The sequence below is a fragment of the Neovison vison genome, chromosome X (assembly GCF_020171115.1).
Source record: "Neovison vison isolate M4711 chromosome X, ASM_NN_V1, whole genome shotgun sequence".
NCBI classification, from domain to species: domain Eukaryota; kingdom Metazoa; phylum Chordata; class Mammalia; order Carnivora; family Mustelidae; genus Neogale; species Neogale vison.
The window spans coordinates 115,977,079-115,992,219 of record NC_058105.1 but is presented as its reverse complement, the minus strand read 5'-3'; the positions used below and the strand labels follow the sequence as shown (position 1 = coordinate 115,992,219).

The following is a 15,141-nucleotide window of genomic DNA, read 5'->3' as shown; positions in this document are numbered from 1 at the left end:
CAAAACGGCACTAACTAGCTTTCAGCCATCTTACTCCTCTGCATTTAGCTCTAAATAGCTTTTCCCTCTTCTTGTTCACTGCCCAAAGAACTGAGATTTACAAGCACTGGGGTTCTTCATGAGTATGTTACAGACTCTGAAGATAAACCCCCAAGAGAGCCCTGAAATGTGTTTTGAGTAACAGCAGCATCCCTGGAATAAATAACAAGTATCAATCAGGTGGATACACACCCGGGTGCAGGTGCGTAACTACGTCGCTTAACAGCCATGTATTTAACCCTGCTCCAGGGTGATGAGGAGCTTACAGATATTCTTTAAACTTTTGAACTTCTCTAATGAGACAGTCTTATGTGCCCATTTTAACTTATCAGAGGCAAGGCTTCCCACATGACTTCCCATGCTCCCTGCTTTCAAACGACAGTGTCGAGACAACTCCCTGCCGAAGCAGAAACCCGGGAAAGTGACTGTGCAGCAGCGTGATGCCACTGCTGTGGCTTCCCTGATTCGTCAGAAGGACTTCCAGTAGAAGACTCCTTTCCCTTCTTTTCCCCTGATTTGCTCCAAGCTTCCCACTGTGTATCCTGTAACTTGCTGAGAGACATTCATTGATAAACACTGGAAGCTACAATGGCCCCAGGACAACCTCCATTAACAAGAATTACAAATACCATGTTTAATGGTACAAGAAGCCTGTTCCGTACCGCCCCCCCAAAATTACTTTTAAAAACATTTTATAGGAGAAAAAGATGTTCAAATAGAGCTACAGAAATGATCTGTCCATAAGGGGAAATCAGTTGATAATATTTTGTACTGCAGTCTCAGTTTCTCCCAAGAGGAAACTAGTTGATAAAGGTTTCCAGTTTTCTCTCAGGTAATTATTAAAATTTGCTTGTCATTTATTCCAAGTTAATTACTGGTATAACTCTTATACCCATTCCATGCCCAACCCTCAATCCCCAGGAGCACTATGGTATAGTTTACAGCTACACTTAATCCCGGAAATTTTAGTGTTTACAGTTCCTGTCCATTTATCCTGGAGTTTCTCCTTGCAAGATTTTTAATTTTTTAACATTTAAAAAATGTTAAAACTGTGACTTCCCAGGAAATACTAAAATTGTATCACCTGAAATTTTAGTCTTTTTAAGACTATTATGATGGCTTTGCTATAAGAAAAGGCTTCTTGAAACTGGAGAAAGCAAAAATGTTCCAGGTATTTACATTTGTACATTTAATCACCTCTTGGTTCACATTTTCCTATTTACGACTTCCTAAGACAGGTATTGAGTAACAAGTTATTAATTTCAAGAAATACTTCCAATACAAGTAGGTAAGCTGAAAAGACCAAATGTTTTCATTTGGGATACATTTTAGACAGTTTTAAAAATTAAAATATAGCCAAACACCTGTATTCTAGTACTATTTCTAATACTGGTCTAACGAAATTTTCCAGGTTCCTCTCTTCTCGCCTCCAACTCCACCTGTTTTGGTTTTTTTTCCCCTAAGGATATTTTCCCTGACGTTCTCACTGAATGTTGTGCATACTAACTAGGAAAACATAAAAAGCCATATTACATCTTAATTTCCTCTTATCACAGTTAAGATCTACCAAAAAAAAAACCCCCAAATGCATGGCAAAAACAATTACAAAAAGCCCAACAACAACCCAATGTAATGGATGATCCCCGCCCTCCGGAAGCTGATCGTAGGTAACAGAATCCACGTGACACAGGCCAAGTGCTCCTTTGTCAGTCTTCCCCCAAGAACTGACAATCTGTCCCGCCTCCCGTAGTTCACAGAGCTCTCCCAGTTACCTGTTTGCTCCTGTGTTCCTGAGAAGACACTTAGCATTTCTGGGGCTGAGGGTAAAGGGCCGGGGAGACTGCCTTTCCCCTGATTCAGCATCTTTTTTTCACAAAAGTCCCATAACTGGCCTCCCCAACCCCAGGGCCCTTCCAAGCCGTCTCTCAGAAAGCAAGCAGCAGCCGGAACTGAGCTTCCTGCCGTCTCTCATCGGCTAATCCTGTCAAGTCAGGCGGCCTCTGTGGCAGTCTCAGCTTCACAGCCTCCGGTCCCTCTATTCCCTTTCACTGACCCCTTGAAGCACACCTCAAAGTTCCTGTGTGTGTTGCCTGCCTTTGTTAACCTATAAATATAAAATGTCTTTCATTTCATCTCCACAGGTTTAAAATCTTGGAAGCCTAGCTCACGTGTCAACAACCCCTGAAAGGAGCCTTCCCGGAGTCCCCCAGCTTGGGATCCTCTGAGCCCCACTTTGTGTATCACTCAGTGCGCCACCGTATTGCAAAGATCGCCCTCTTGTCTCCTGGACAGGAGGAGGACAAACAGACTCCTACGCCAGCGGGCAGGCCCAGGGTACCCTAACAGGCTGTCTCACACAAGGTTAAGTCTTCAAAAAAGTACCTGCTGAATGAATAAATGATAAATGGAAAAGAACTTGGACAATTTGTAATGAGAGTTTCAGCTAAAAAGATGACAGACTTCAAAATTCTAATTGAGGCCAATTCAACTGTGTATTTTAAACTTTCTTGGCTCACTTTTATTTTAAAATTGTAACTTTATTTAGACCAATTTAAATTTTAAATATTTCATTTTTTATGATATGAAATCTCAAATATATACAAAAGTTCAGAAAATCCTATGATGAGCTTGTCAACTCAGCCTTAACAGCTACGAACACATGGCCGATAGAAGCAAAGTTGTAAGGCCAGGAGGAACTGCAGGTTAATTTGGGCCCAAAAAGGCCTGGCCAGGTGGTCTGCCTGATGTCACAGAGCTCCTCAAGAAACCAGTGGAAGACAAAAACTTACGTACCCCAACCCGAAACGGAATGCTCACTAAGAGAAGCTAGGGTGAAAAATAGAAATTGATATTGATCAAAATCTCAACTGATTTTTTATTTTTTAAAAACGTATTTTTAGGGGCGCCTGGGTGGCTCAGTGGGTTAAAGCCTCTGTCTTTGGCTCAGGTCATGATCCCAGGGTCCTGGGATCGAGCCCCGCATCAGACTCTCTGCTCAGTGGGGATCCTGCTTCCCTCTCACTCTCTGCCTGCCTCTCTGCCTACTTGTCATCTCTGTCTGTCAAATAAAAAAAAAACTCTTTAAAAAACGTATTTTTAAAAACATCTATTTTAGGGGCGCCTGGGTGGCTCAGTGGATTAAGCCGCTGCCTTCGGCTCAGGTTATGATCCCAGGGTCCTGGGATCGAGTCCCGCATTGGGCGCTCTGCTGAGCAGAGAGCCTGCTTTCCTCTCTCTCTCTCTCTCTCTCTCTCTGCCTGCCTCTCTGCCTACTTGTGATCTTTGTCTGTCAAATAAATAAATAAAACCTTAAAAAAAATGAGATAAAGTATCTCTTAAAAAAAAATCTATTTTAAAAACGCATATTAGAAATACCATGGGGGAATACCTTAGCTTTTTGTGATACAAAACAGTGAGGTAGCAGGTTTGTATTATCACAAAAGCATCTCCACCCACAGCTTATCATAAGTAGGTAAAACTTGTGTCACTGGGTTACCTTCCTTCAACCCTTGCTATGTTTTTCACATTGTTCCCCCACCTGTGCAGCACCCCGTTCCTTAGAACATCAGGGCTCCAATGTCTTCTGGGTCCTATCATCCACTTCATCCCCCTTGAGAATGGGGAAACACCTGATGGGGGTAGGAAGGTCCTTCCTGTATCTCTTCTGGGGTTGGCGGTTGGGAAATAAAAGGATTATATGCAAATGTGACTGATAAACTCAGTTGAACATCAATTTTGCTAACCAATCTTCCCATCCTAGACACCTAGTACTAGCCACCAGGGAGGTCAAAGGAGCCTCAGGTCCATCCACAGCAGCTTATTCTCCTCCAGGGACAGCTCTCCGTGCCCCGCTCCGCCCCCATCCCCCGCCCTGCTCCTCCCTCTCACTTTCTTACTAGCCTGACCAAGGTTCAGTCTCTCACCTAACTGCCCAACATTAAATCAAAACCAAAACTCCCTTTATCTGCCCCAAGACTCCAGTATGTCCACAACAGTGTTTCATATTACAACTTCCTAACTTACATTCTGAAGCATGTAATTATGACTCATATGTAATGTCTACCTCTGATAATGCAGTTTCTGACAAAGTGGGTCACTAGAATATAGCCTTTGTTAAAAGAATTATTAACAATGCGGTGAACATTTGAGCAAGTGTCTACCTACTGCTGTTCTAGATACAAACTGGAATCTAGAAAAATCACCAGCCTAATCACGTATGACTTCAACTACATTGATAAGTGGAAGAACATACATTGACGTGTGACCAAAGCTAAGAAAGTAAATGAATGCATCAAACAACCATCTCAGACTTTCAAAAAATGGATAAACCCTCTAGATTTTAACCAACAAATAAACCCCTCTCCACTCCATGATTATTTTAATCTTTTCAAGCAGAGGAAAATCTAAGTTATATCAATAGTTGAGAACATGGCTATCGAGGGCATTAACTGCCTTTGTTTTATGGATACTTGATGAGTCTATACATAAGTAAATCCAGCCCACAAAACTCTTCCACAACTTAACTGTTCACCAATAAATAATTATCATCAGAGAGAAAGATTGTGTTGACTATACTTTATCATACTGACAGGATGCATATATTTATAAAGTTATTTATTCTTCACGTCTTTGAAAAGGAAGGATTTGCAGTGTTAGCTTTACTATACACGCCATCCTACAGGTCCTTGTCAGGTAATTCAGACATGTGCTGACAGGTCATGAACGTCACAAAATTATGATTTATAAATTCAAAAGAAAAGATACAGTAGCTTCAATTTTGGGAAGCTCATTTTTGTGATACATGATGAAAAGCAAGCTTCCATTTCTTCTTCCAATTATAAAATTAACTGTTCAATATTTCTAAGGAGGTCTATTAAAGTGAAATTCCTCAAAATTGGTATTTCTAGTATTCTTTAAAAAGTGCTAAGCCAATTTATTAATTCTCTTTTAAGTTAAAAAATTAAATTAATTAATTCTTTTTTAACAGCATTATTAAATATGGGGGTATCATTACTTCTATTAAAAAATTTAAGACTGGGACGCCTGGGTGGCTCAGTTTGGTTAAACATCTGCCTTCCGCTCATGTCATAATCCCAGGGTCCTGGGATCGAGTTCTGCATCGCTGCACTCCCTGCTCAGCAGGAAGCCTGCTTCTCCCTCTGCCTACTCTGCCTGCTGCTCCCCCTGCTTGTGCTCGGTCTCTGACAAATAAATAAATAAAATGTTAAAAAATAAAAAATAAATGAAAATAAAAAGTTCAAGACTTTTGTGATTTGATGCAATATTGCCTCCAAAGGAAAAACCTATAAACAAAAATGAAATACTGAAGTACTTAAAGGGGAGTGTACTGATATCTACAATTCACTTTGAAATGTATGGAAAAAATAGGATGGAATGATTGATGGATGACAGAAATGTATTATGAAAGTAGACAAAAATGTTAATTGCAGACGCTCAGTGGTCTGTATATAGAATTTACTGCACAGTTCTTTCAATTTTTCTGTGTGTTTGAAAATTTTCATAGTGTAATGTTGGAAAGAAAAAAACTTGAAGTAACATCCTTAAAGTTGATGCTTACAGCAGTTTTTGTGCACTTAAGGTAAAGAAATAGTAGGAAATAAAATAGTACAAAATGATTTAAGACTTATTATATGAAATGGGATACAAAATTATGAATATAGTATTATGATAACCATGTAAAAATATACACAGAAAAATAACGAAAGGAGCTGTACTAAAATATTAATAAAACTGTCCTAGGGGAGTAGAATTATGGGTGATTTCCTCCCTTTATTTGTCCAACTTTCTATAATGTAATCATATTTATAAGTGCTTTCTGTGCACATATAAATATACATATGTATATTTTATATTTTTATAAGTACAATGATCATAAGGGAGGGAGACGGCCATATCTAACTTTAAGAAAAGGAACAAAATAGGGGCGCCTGGGTGGCTCAGTGGGTTGGGCCTCTGCCTTCGGCTCGGGTCATGATCTCGGGGTCCTGGGATCGAGCCCCGTGTCGGGCTCTCTGCTCGGCGGGGAGCCTGCTTCCTCCTCCTCCTCTCCCTCTGCCTGCTTCTCTGCCTACTTGTGATCTCTGTGTGTCAAATAAATAAATAAAATTTAAAAAAAAAGAAAAGGAACAAAATATATTTGTTTAAAAAAGAGAGAGAGAGAGGCGCCTGAATGGCTCAGTGGGTTAAAGCCTCTGCCTTCGGGGCCCCTGGGTGGCTCAGTGGGTTAAGCCGCTGCCTTCGGCTCAGGTCATGATCTCAGGGTCCTGGGATTGAGTCCCGCATTGGGCTCCCTGCCAAGCAGAGAGCCTGCTTCCCTCTCTCCCTTTCTCTCTGCCTGCCTCTCCGTCTACTTGTGGTCTCTCTCTGTCAAATAAATAAATAAAATCTTAAAAAAAAAAAAAAAAAAGCCTCTGCCTTCGGCTTAGGTCATGATCCCAGATCCTGGAATCGAGCCCCGCATCGGGCTCTCTGCTCAGCCGGAGGCCTGCTTCCTCCTCTCTCTCTGCCTGCCTCTCTGCCTATTTGTGATCTCTGTGTGTCAAATAAACAAATAAAATCTTTAAAAAAAAAAGAGAGAGAGAGACTGTGGGTTCACCTCCCTCCCTGTCACATCCCGACCTTAATATTGTTCCATTTTATTTTTGACTGCAATACAAGTATGAGTGAACATAAATGCACCAAATCAGCATGGCCCATCACTTTTTTATTCACATACTGGTAGTGTCTTAAGGTAATGAACAGACTTAGCTGACAACAACAACTGCAGGGCCTTGTTATTTCCAGAATCCATAAACAGAGGTCACATGCATAAAGGAACAAAGCACGCAAGCCACAGTAGCAAAATATAACCTACTGTTGGGTGGTCTGTTTTTAATTAAAGGATCATTAAGAGCTAAAGCGAATGTCTTATAAATAAGCCTCTTTCTAGACTCTAGCCTAATTTCCTCTACCTAGGAGAATCTAGTTGGCTGAGCACGAGCTATTCTGAGATGGCAGCAAGAACCACGTTAGGTCACCTGCCTCCTTGAGCCGCAGGTGCTCTGACTTACACAAGCAGGCTCTTCTCTCAAGGCCTTGATTTCCTCCTCTATAAAATCAGGGCCAGTGAATGGCCCTTCCAAGTCAAAAATTCTCTGGATATGAGGCAATAGGGAAAACAGGCTCTGGGAAACTGAGGAAGAAATAGGTCTCCTTGAACTCCACCCAGATATCCCTGGCTATGGAAAATCTAGCAGCATAAAAACACATAAATTCATGAAGACAAACAACTCCATAGAGCGCCCTGCACCCAAAAAGTATCTTGAGAGATGATGCGGAAACCAGCAGACATGAGATCACTCTGTATTACTAAGCGTGGGATTTATCCTCATCACAGGGCTTCTGTGAAAAATCCAGGCAATCCCTTCCTGCTCAATGGAATCTAAATACACTGTTAATTCCATTTTCAAAGCTTCAAACAAAGGTGGTGGAAACAGATATTTTTCTTAAACAGCACTAAGAAAAAACAAAAACAATACCTGGATGCATCTAGTGATTTCTTCACATCTATTTTAACAGTAAGTGATTTCTTCCTAAGACTGGCGGATGAAGGTTTCACATTGGAAAGTTTACTTTTATCAAGTTGATTACTGGAAGAGTTGCTCTCTTTTCTGCCATCCCCTTCTTTCTTTGCTTTCTCCTTCCGTTTGTCACTGCAGGGTCTCAAGCCAACATCACTTTTACTTGAATGCGTAGAGGCAGTGCAGTCAGTGCAGTCTTTCTTAGATGGTTTGGAAGGTTCTTTCACTTGCCCACCTTCAGTCTCTCTCCCTCTTCCAGCATTAAAACAAATGGACTGTCTATTTTCAGGGCCTTTTTGAGAACTGGACTTTCTATCTTCCTCCTTAGAGTACTTCTGAATTCTTCCATCTGGAAAGTCCTGGTCCCCACTTGAGGTCTTACGGCGTTTGTGGCGATAGTCACAGGATACCTTGGCTGCTGAACTGGTCTCTGGAGGTTCCCTCTGAGCACGTCGATGAGTGTGCGGTCCAAGGTTCCGCTGCTCTTTCTTCTCTTGGTAAGATGGAAGAGAATGCCCGAACTTCCACTGAGGGCTCCTGGCAGGCTCTCTGTTTTCATACCTCTCCACATCTTTAGGTCTTTTTGATGTGTATCCATATTTTCTGAAATCACGATCCTCAGGATACCTGTGTTGACATAAAGCAGTTTACACTTGCACTAGAGAGAAGAAAGTGAGAATTTACATGTGTGGAATGTTGGGCAGCATGGCTTTAAATGCAGAACGCAGTGGCAAGTTAACTATAATCCCTCTAGCCAACTCCTAGAGGCACAAGGTAGCAAAGAGGAATATACCATCTTTTGTTACAACTCTAGCCATCAACATGATTTACTCTAAAAATAAATACTTCATTACTACCAGCGGACCATAATTACATTACAGTGCTTTTTATCTTTTTAGACAAAAGCTTTTCAAGGTGGTTCTCTTCAACCATAAAGTAAACAGACTTTTGCACTTGAGGCTTTATACCAAATTACCCAGGTTTAATGTTTTCCTATACCTCTTCGGAAAAGAGCTCCTTTTCTCAAAGTCTTCAGAGCCTCTTCTCAGTGACTGAGAATAGTTTTCATCTTGTATCCTCTGGTGCCTCAACTCATCTTCGTGCCACTTTCCTTCAAACCGAGAAGAATCTGCTATTGACCTCGGAGGCGGTTTCCCTCCTTTTCCACTTCCTCTGACTCTGTAGTCATCAGGAATATACCTTCCTTCTCCTTTCTGGGAATAACAGTTCCTCGGGTACTCTTTGTAGGGTACATCTTCTGAGTATTTGGGCATATAGTGAGATCTTCTGTTACTATCTCCTCTTCCTGACAAGTATGCTCGGTAAGGCTTGTAAGTATAAACATTTTCTAAAGAGTCTCTTCTTAAATTTGGGGAAGGTGATCTGTGTTCGTAAGATCGGTAATGCACATTTCCACGAGAAGGAATCCTTGGTTTACTCTGTCCATGTGTCTCACTGTCCATTCGCCAAGTGATGGGTCTTTTGGGATCCTTCCTATATTCACAGCCATAATGCCCATGAGAATGTCTTTGCTTGTAGTGTTCAGAATTTCTAGGTACTGGTGATAAAGACCTGTGTCAAGAAACAGAAAAGTTCAGTCCATTTAAAGACAATAAAGAACGTTTATCTTAATATGAACTACCTAAATAAGACATTTGCTTCCCACTGCTTCTTCCACTCATATCAAATGCATCAATTTGCTACATCTGTATTCTAAACTGTCCATCTGGGTGTCTGACTACTGCTCTGGCCAATTCAACAAGCATATTCTTTCCATCTGAACTAACGTGTCCCATGTGCATATTGAAATGGGCTGAGGATACCCATCCTGCTGGAGGAGGACCAGCTTAGGTACACAGTAAGATCCATTTTGGAAGACTGCCCACAGCAAAGTCTGGGCAAAAGAGCCAGTCAGCAAAAGCTTGTATTAGGTTCAACAGTCAGGGAAGAAACAAGCAACTGGAAGGCTAGATTCACACTGATAAATGTGTAGGAGAGTCTCCGGGAAACTGAACATAACCTCTGAAATTAAATTAGATTCTAAGAGTTTACGAAACCAAAATAAATCCAAACTCAGACTCAAGACTGACCTCGCAGTTTCTGCAATTGACTGACTGTTCTTTCTACTGATGCTATAACACGGAGCAAAAAAATATATATCTGGTGTGTGGAGTAGGACGGGGAAGAAGGTATTAAGGCTTGAATTTCATACTTAGTTCCTTCATAAATACTACTAACATAGATAAATTGCTGTTCTTTCCCAGACCTGTTCCCTTACGTGTGCTGTTGCAATAGAGCTTATAACTTCAGTGAATGTGGGCTTTAATGTAGCCACTGTGCTCCCTAGGAGCAGCACATTTTTTTCTGCAACGACCTTCCCTAATACCTCAGCATTGCCAACATCAAGATTTCATTCCCGCGGAAGAGGAAGAAGGCTCCTGTATCCAGGGAAACTAGTCTGAGCTGCCTGGACTTCCAGAGCAAAGAGCACCACTATCTGGAATACAATCAAGTTCAATTTTGAACCTAGGGGCCTTTCCTCCCATCTAACCTGTCCAATGTCCCAATCGCCTCCCTGAGGGCTTAATATCTTCTAATCAACAAGGCAGCTACCCTAGCAGCTTTCGTGACTGCCCACCTTCAGAAGCTTCCAGGGAGCTGGAGCGACCACGAGTCAGACCCTTTCCATTTGGTGACACGTCTGTGTCCTCTTGATGACAAAGGAGGCAGATTTACGCCCCTGGTGTTCACACTGGGATTTCTATACTAGACTTGGCAATATCTGCCTCTGGAGTCACCAAGTTAGACATACTAGCAAGTGCACTATTTAGTTGACGAAGGAACTCTGTCTTCCAGCTGGCAGCACCTCATCACAGGAAGAAGCAAGCAGAGCCTCTGAGGACCTTCTGGAAGAGTGCATCTCTTCCATCACTAAGGAGAACAGCTGGCAGCCAGAGACAGAGGTCTTCCAGACCGGACGAAATACTCAATCTCTTACTTTAATCCTTACCTCATAATAAATACTGCTTCGTTATTATATTTCACATCAGGGGATTTTTTTTAAGGAGATTGCTGGAATGGTTACTATCATTTTCAATTCTCCGAAAGAAACAAAAGAGATCTGAGGAGTCTGTTGGGAGACAATTCTCCACGGGTCTCTTGCCTTCTGCCCTGGTAGGCAGAGGTACTGATGGCTTCTGTGCCAAGACACCGCAGTGTGGGATGATGGAGACAAGGCCTCCCTCGGGAAAAGAGGGCCAATTTGTTTGCTTTCCAGGCTACGTCTCCTCCAAGGCAAAGGCTGGGTGGGTTTGCTTGTCGCCCCTGATGAGGCTTGGGCTCCTCAGCTGTGTGGAACCGCAGGGCTTCGCTCTGCAGCTCCCACCCTCGGGAGACTTGGGACTAAACACAGGAACACGATGCTCAGGCCGCCTGCCATACCACGAGTCATAAAGGTCTTTGTCTCTGACCCAGGACTGCCCTGTGGCAGGCTAATGTGTTAACTTGCAAGTAACGTAAAATATCAGATACTTTACAGGTTTTGGCACGGAGTCCTGAGAAGGAATCTAGAAATCGGGCACTAAGGCTGGCAGGTCTTCTGTGCCCTTTCATCAGGGCCTATCACAAAAGGGTGAAACAAAACAAACTCTGTGATGGCCTCCATATTAAACTCATTCGTGTTGACATCCCCCTTTCTTCCTCAAGCTCCTTCCTGTTACAACTTGATCTTGTGGATTACAAAATGAAAATTGTTAAAGAAATGATTGACTCGTCATTGTAGAATAAGCACAATGGCCAAGTTATATTAACATGAAAAGTTTTGGTCTGCTTTTTATATATGTAATCATGATCCTTTTTTAAGTCCTAGAATGTACTACTCCCTTTCATAGCTCCGTGCCATTGCTCCTGTTGCCCACCCCCCAAACCGGAATACTTCTGTCTTTTGTTTCTGCCTGTACAAATTCTGCCCATCCTAAATGATCAGCTAAAATTTCACCTTTCCTTTGAAGACTTTACTATCCCCCTTTTCCCTCCATAAAAGCAGAATTATCCCTTCTCTGTGCATGGGCAGCAGCTCCATCCCAGTCCGCAGCACTGTGCTGAACCCACAGTACCACAGCTGTCTGTGGCGCCAATCTCCCAGCCAGTCTGCGTGCTTGCTGAGGCCCCAGAAGATGTCATGTTGACTTTGTACTCCCAGAACCTGGAGCATGTATGTAACAAATACTGGTTGAACTGTTCCAATCTAATTATATGTATATACTATTGATACTGCCAACCAGGAAAGAAGAAAGCTGAACTACAACCGAGTTATTCAAAACTCTGTTATTCTGCCATGAAGAAGAAATAGGTAACTCCTGATTTTCTAACTCCCGATTTTTTCAGATATTCATAATGAGAAAAAAAAAAAACCGCTCAGGAGTTCTAAACCACTTACTGATGCAAAAAAATGTAACACTCATGATGTTTCTCACTCTCCCTTGCTGTGGCCATTGCATTTCTTTTTATTATGGATTAATTCAAGCTGCCAGCCATAATTAAAGAAAGCTGTCAGCTTTCAGAATCTAGAAAAACCTCTATCACTGCAAAGTACCTACTGTGAATAACCAGGTCCCATGAGCTTATTAAAATAGGTTCTTGGGGTGGCTAGGTGGCTCAGTGGGTTAAGCCTCTGCCTTTGGCTCAGGTCATGATCCCAGGGTCCTGGGATCGAGCCCCGCATCAGGCTCTCTGCTCAGCGGGGAGCCTGCTTCCCTTCCTCTCTCTCTCTCTGCCTGCCTCTCTGCCTACTTGTGATCTCTGTCTGTCAAATAAATAAAAAAATCTTTAAAAAAATAGGTTCTTAACACTACCAGCGAACTTGAAAGTCAAGGTACATCCCAAGTTTACTCTGCTAAACTAAGAATTGCTCACCTGTGTTTCCACCTGGGGGATCGAGAGCGTGACCGTGCCATCCTCTGACACTTGAGCCACCATCCGCTTTTACACTGCAAAGAAACACGGTATTAGCAAGTTTACAGAAACAGCCTGCAATCTGCTCCAAAAGCAGTGAATCCCACCAACAAAAAATTACTTAAGTTCTCCGTGTCTCAGTTTCCTCATCTATAAAACGGGGATGATAATAACAGAACCTACCTTATTGGAATGTTGTGAGGAAAGAATGAACTAAATCAGGGGTCAGCAACCTTGTCCTATAGCGGGCCAGAGAGCTGGCTTTGTGGGTCATATCAGGTCTTTACCTCATCTTCTCCTTCTTCCTTTTTTTTTTTTTTTTTTTAAAACAGCTCTTTAAAAATATTAAACCAGGGGCGCCTGGGTGGCTCCGTCATTAAGCCTCTGACTTTGGCTCAGGTCATGACCCTGGGGTCCTGGGATCGAGCCCCACGTCGGGCTCCCTGCTCAGCAGGAAGCCTGCATCTCCCTCTCCCACTCCCCCTGCTTGTGTCCCCTCTCTTGCTGTCTCTCTGTCAAATAAATAAATAAAAATCTTTAAAGAAAATTTTAAAAATTTAAACCATTCTTAGTTCAAGGGCCGCACAAAACAGGCCACAAAAGCCAAACACACTGCAGTGTGATGGCCCCTGAGCTGCGAGGAAGAGCACTCGGGATGGTGCCCAGCGCACAGCACCTGCTACGGAAGTGCTCCACAAAGAGGATATCCTCACCCCGAACTCCTCCATCTGAACCACTACGACCTGCCTGTCTTTCACCGTGTACAAAAATACTTGATATAATCACAGTCAAAATGTTCAGGATTACTTGATGATACATCCTGCTTTTTAAATTGCTGGATAATAAGAGTTACAATACCTAATTATAGTACTAAATTGCTACCTAACTTTCACCACGTATGTAAATGAAAACTTGATTAAGCATGATTAAACATTAAGTTTGGTTTTTATTTTTTTTGGTAAAACAAATAATGTCAAATAAATACATTTTAAAAGTAATGTGAACCTGATTTTTAAAATAGTAAGTCTTGGGGCACCTGGGTGGCTCAGTCACTAGGTGTCTGCCTTCGGCTTGGGTCATGATCCCAGGTTCCTGGGATCAAGTCCTGCATTGGGCTCCCTGCTCAGAGGGAGGCCTGCTTCTCCCTCTCCCACATCCCCTGCTTGTGTTCCCTCTGTCAAATAAATAAGTAAAATCTTAATTAAAAAATACTAAGTCTTTAAAACAAGCTGATAGCTTTAGGAACCAAATTTCTTAAACATGTGATTAGGGTATAATCTTTTATACTAGCTATTATTTACATTTTAGTAATCCTCCTTAGTTCTGTACTATAATTAAGTAGTTCCCCCACTTATTGGCCCTAAACTACTGATGGCTTTCAAAATTTTTGCCACGGATCCATGTGTAATAAAGGGAGCCAGCATGCACAGACTGTGGAGTAAGTACGTGTCTCATACATTATAACCTCTATTTTGCAAATTTCTGAAGACAGCATGGTCATTGTTAAAAATACAAATGGGTTCTTGTAACTCTGTAGTTTTTCCATTGACTGATACAAAAAGTACAACTATTATTATGTGGACACTTGTTTAAAAAGGGAGTCCCCGTAGTCAAACATCTGCAAACTACTGTTATAATGAATTTCAGAAGAAAGTAAAAGTATATAAGGCTAAAGGACTGGAACCACATCACTCACCAGGACACTCAATACAATTCATTTATTTAGACAGTGCGTCTTAACAAAAAGAAACTGAGGCTGGTATAAACAATCAGTTCAGAGGTACTATAAAATTAAGACCCTAACTAAAGGGGAAAATTCTTTCATTAAAACTATCAAAATGTATTTATTCAACAAATATTACTGAGTTACTATTTGCCAGCCACTGTTGTGGGGATATAGCAATGATGAGAAATAGGGAAAAATTCCCGTCTTCTGCAGTTTACATTCTACTGAGGGAATTTATAACAAGAAGCTTTGGGTATCAGTTCATACCTTTGAAGCTGAACACAAATTAAAATCCCAAGGTTGGTGAGGGGGGATGACACCAAATATTGCTGGTAATGATGAAAAAGCATAATTTTTCTGGAAGATAATATATTTTCCCCATTTTATTCATTTGTTTTATTTTTATTTTTTTAAGTAAGCTATATGGCCAATGTGGGGCTTGAACTCATGACCCCAAGATCAGAAGTTGCACACTCTACTAAGTCAGCCACGTACCCCTCCATTTTACCTTTTTAATTTTTTTGAAAAACAGTTTTTTTGAGATATAATTCACAGACCATAGAATTCACTCATTTAAGGGTGCAATTCAATGGTTTTTAGTGTATTCACAGAGATGTACAACCAGTACCACAATCTAATTTTAGAACATTTTTATCTCCTTTAAAAGAAACCCCATTAGCAGTTGCTCCCCATTCCTGCCCTCCTGTGATCAGCCCCTGACAACCACTCATCTACTTTCTTGTTCTATGGATTTGCCTATTCTGGACCTTTCATATAAATGGACTCATACAATATATATTTAGTGACTGGTTTCTTTCCCTTACCATAACGTTTTCAAGGGCC

The 15,141-nt window shown here is 41.5% G+C and overlaps 1 protein-coding gene across 2 annotated transcripts in view; it reads right to left on the bottom strand.

The window, feature by feature from the left end:
• The window catches only part of BCLAF3 (BCLAF1 and THRAP3 family member 3), a 65,605-nt gene that overhangs the window by 31,064 nt on the left and 19,400 nt on the right, over positions 1–15,141 (bottom strand). For both annotated transcript variants that reach the window (XM_044236071.1, XM_044236072.1), the window contains exons 2-4: positions 12,534–12,607; positions 8,619–9,191; positions 7,578–8,246 (exon numbers count right to left, since the gene is read on the bottom strand). In XM_044236071.1, coding sequence (XP_044092006.1) covers positions 7,578–8,246; positions 8,619–9,191; positions 12,534–12,574 — 1,283 coding nt within the window. In that variant the 5' untranslated portion in view covers positions 12,575–12,607. The remainder of the gene's footprint in view (positions 1–7,577; positions 8,247–8,618; positions 9,192–12,533; positions 12,608–15,141) is intronic.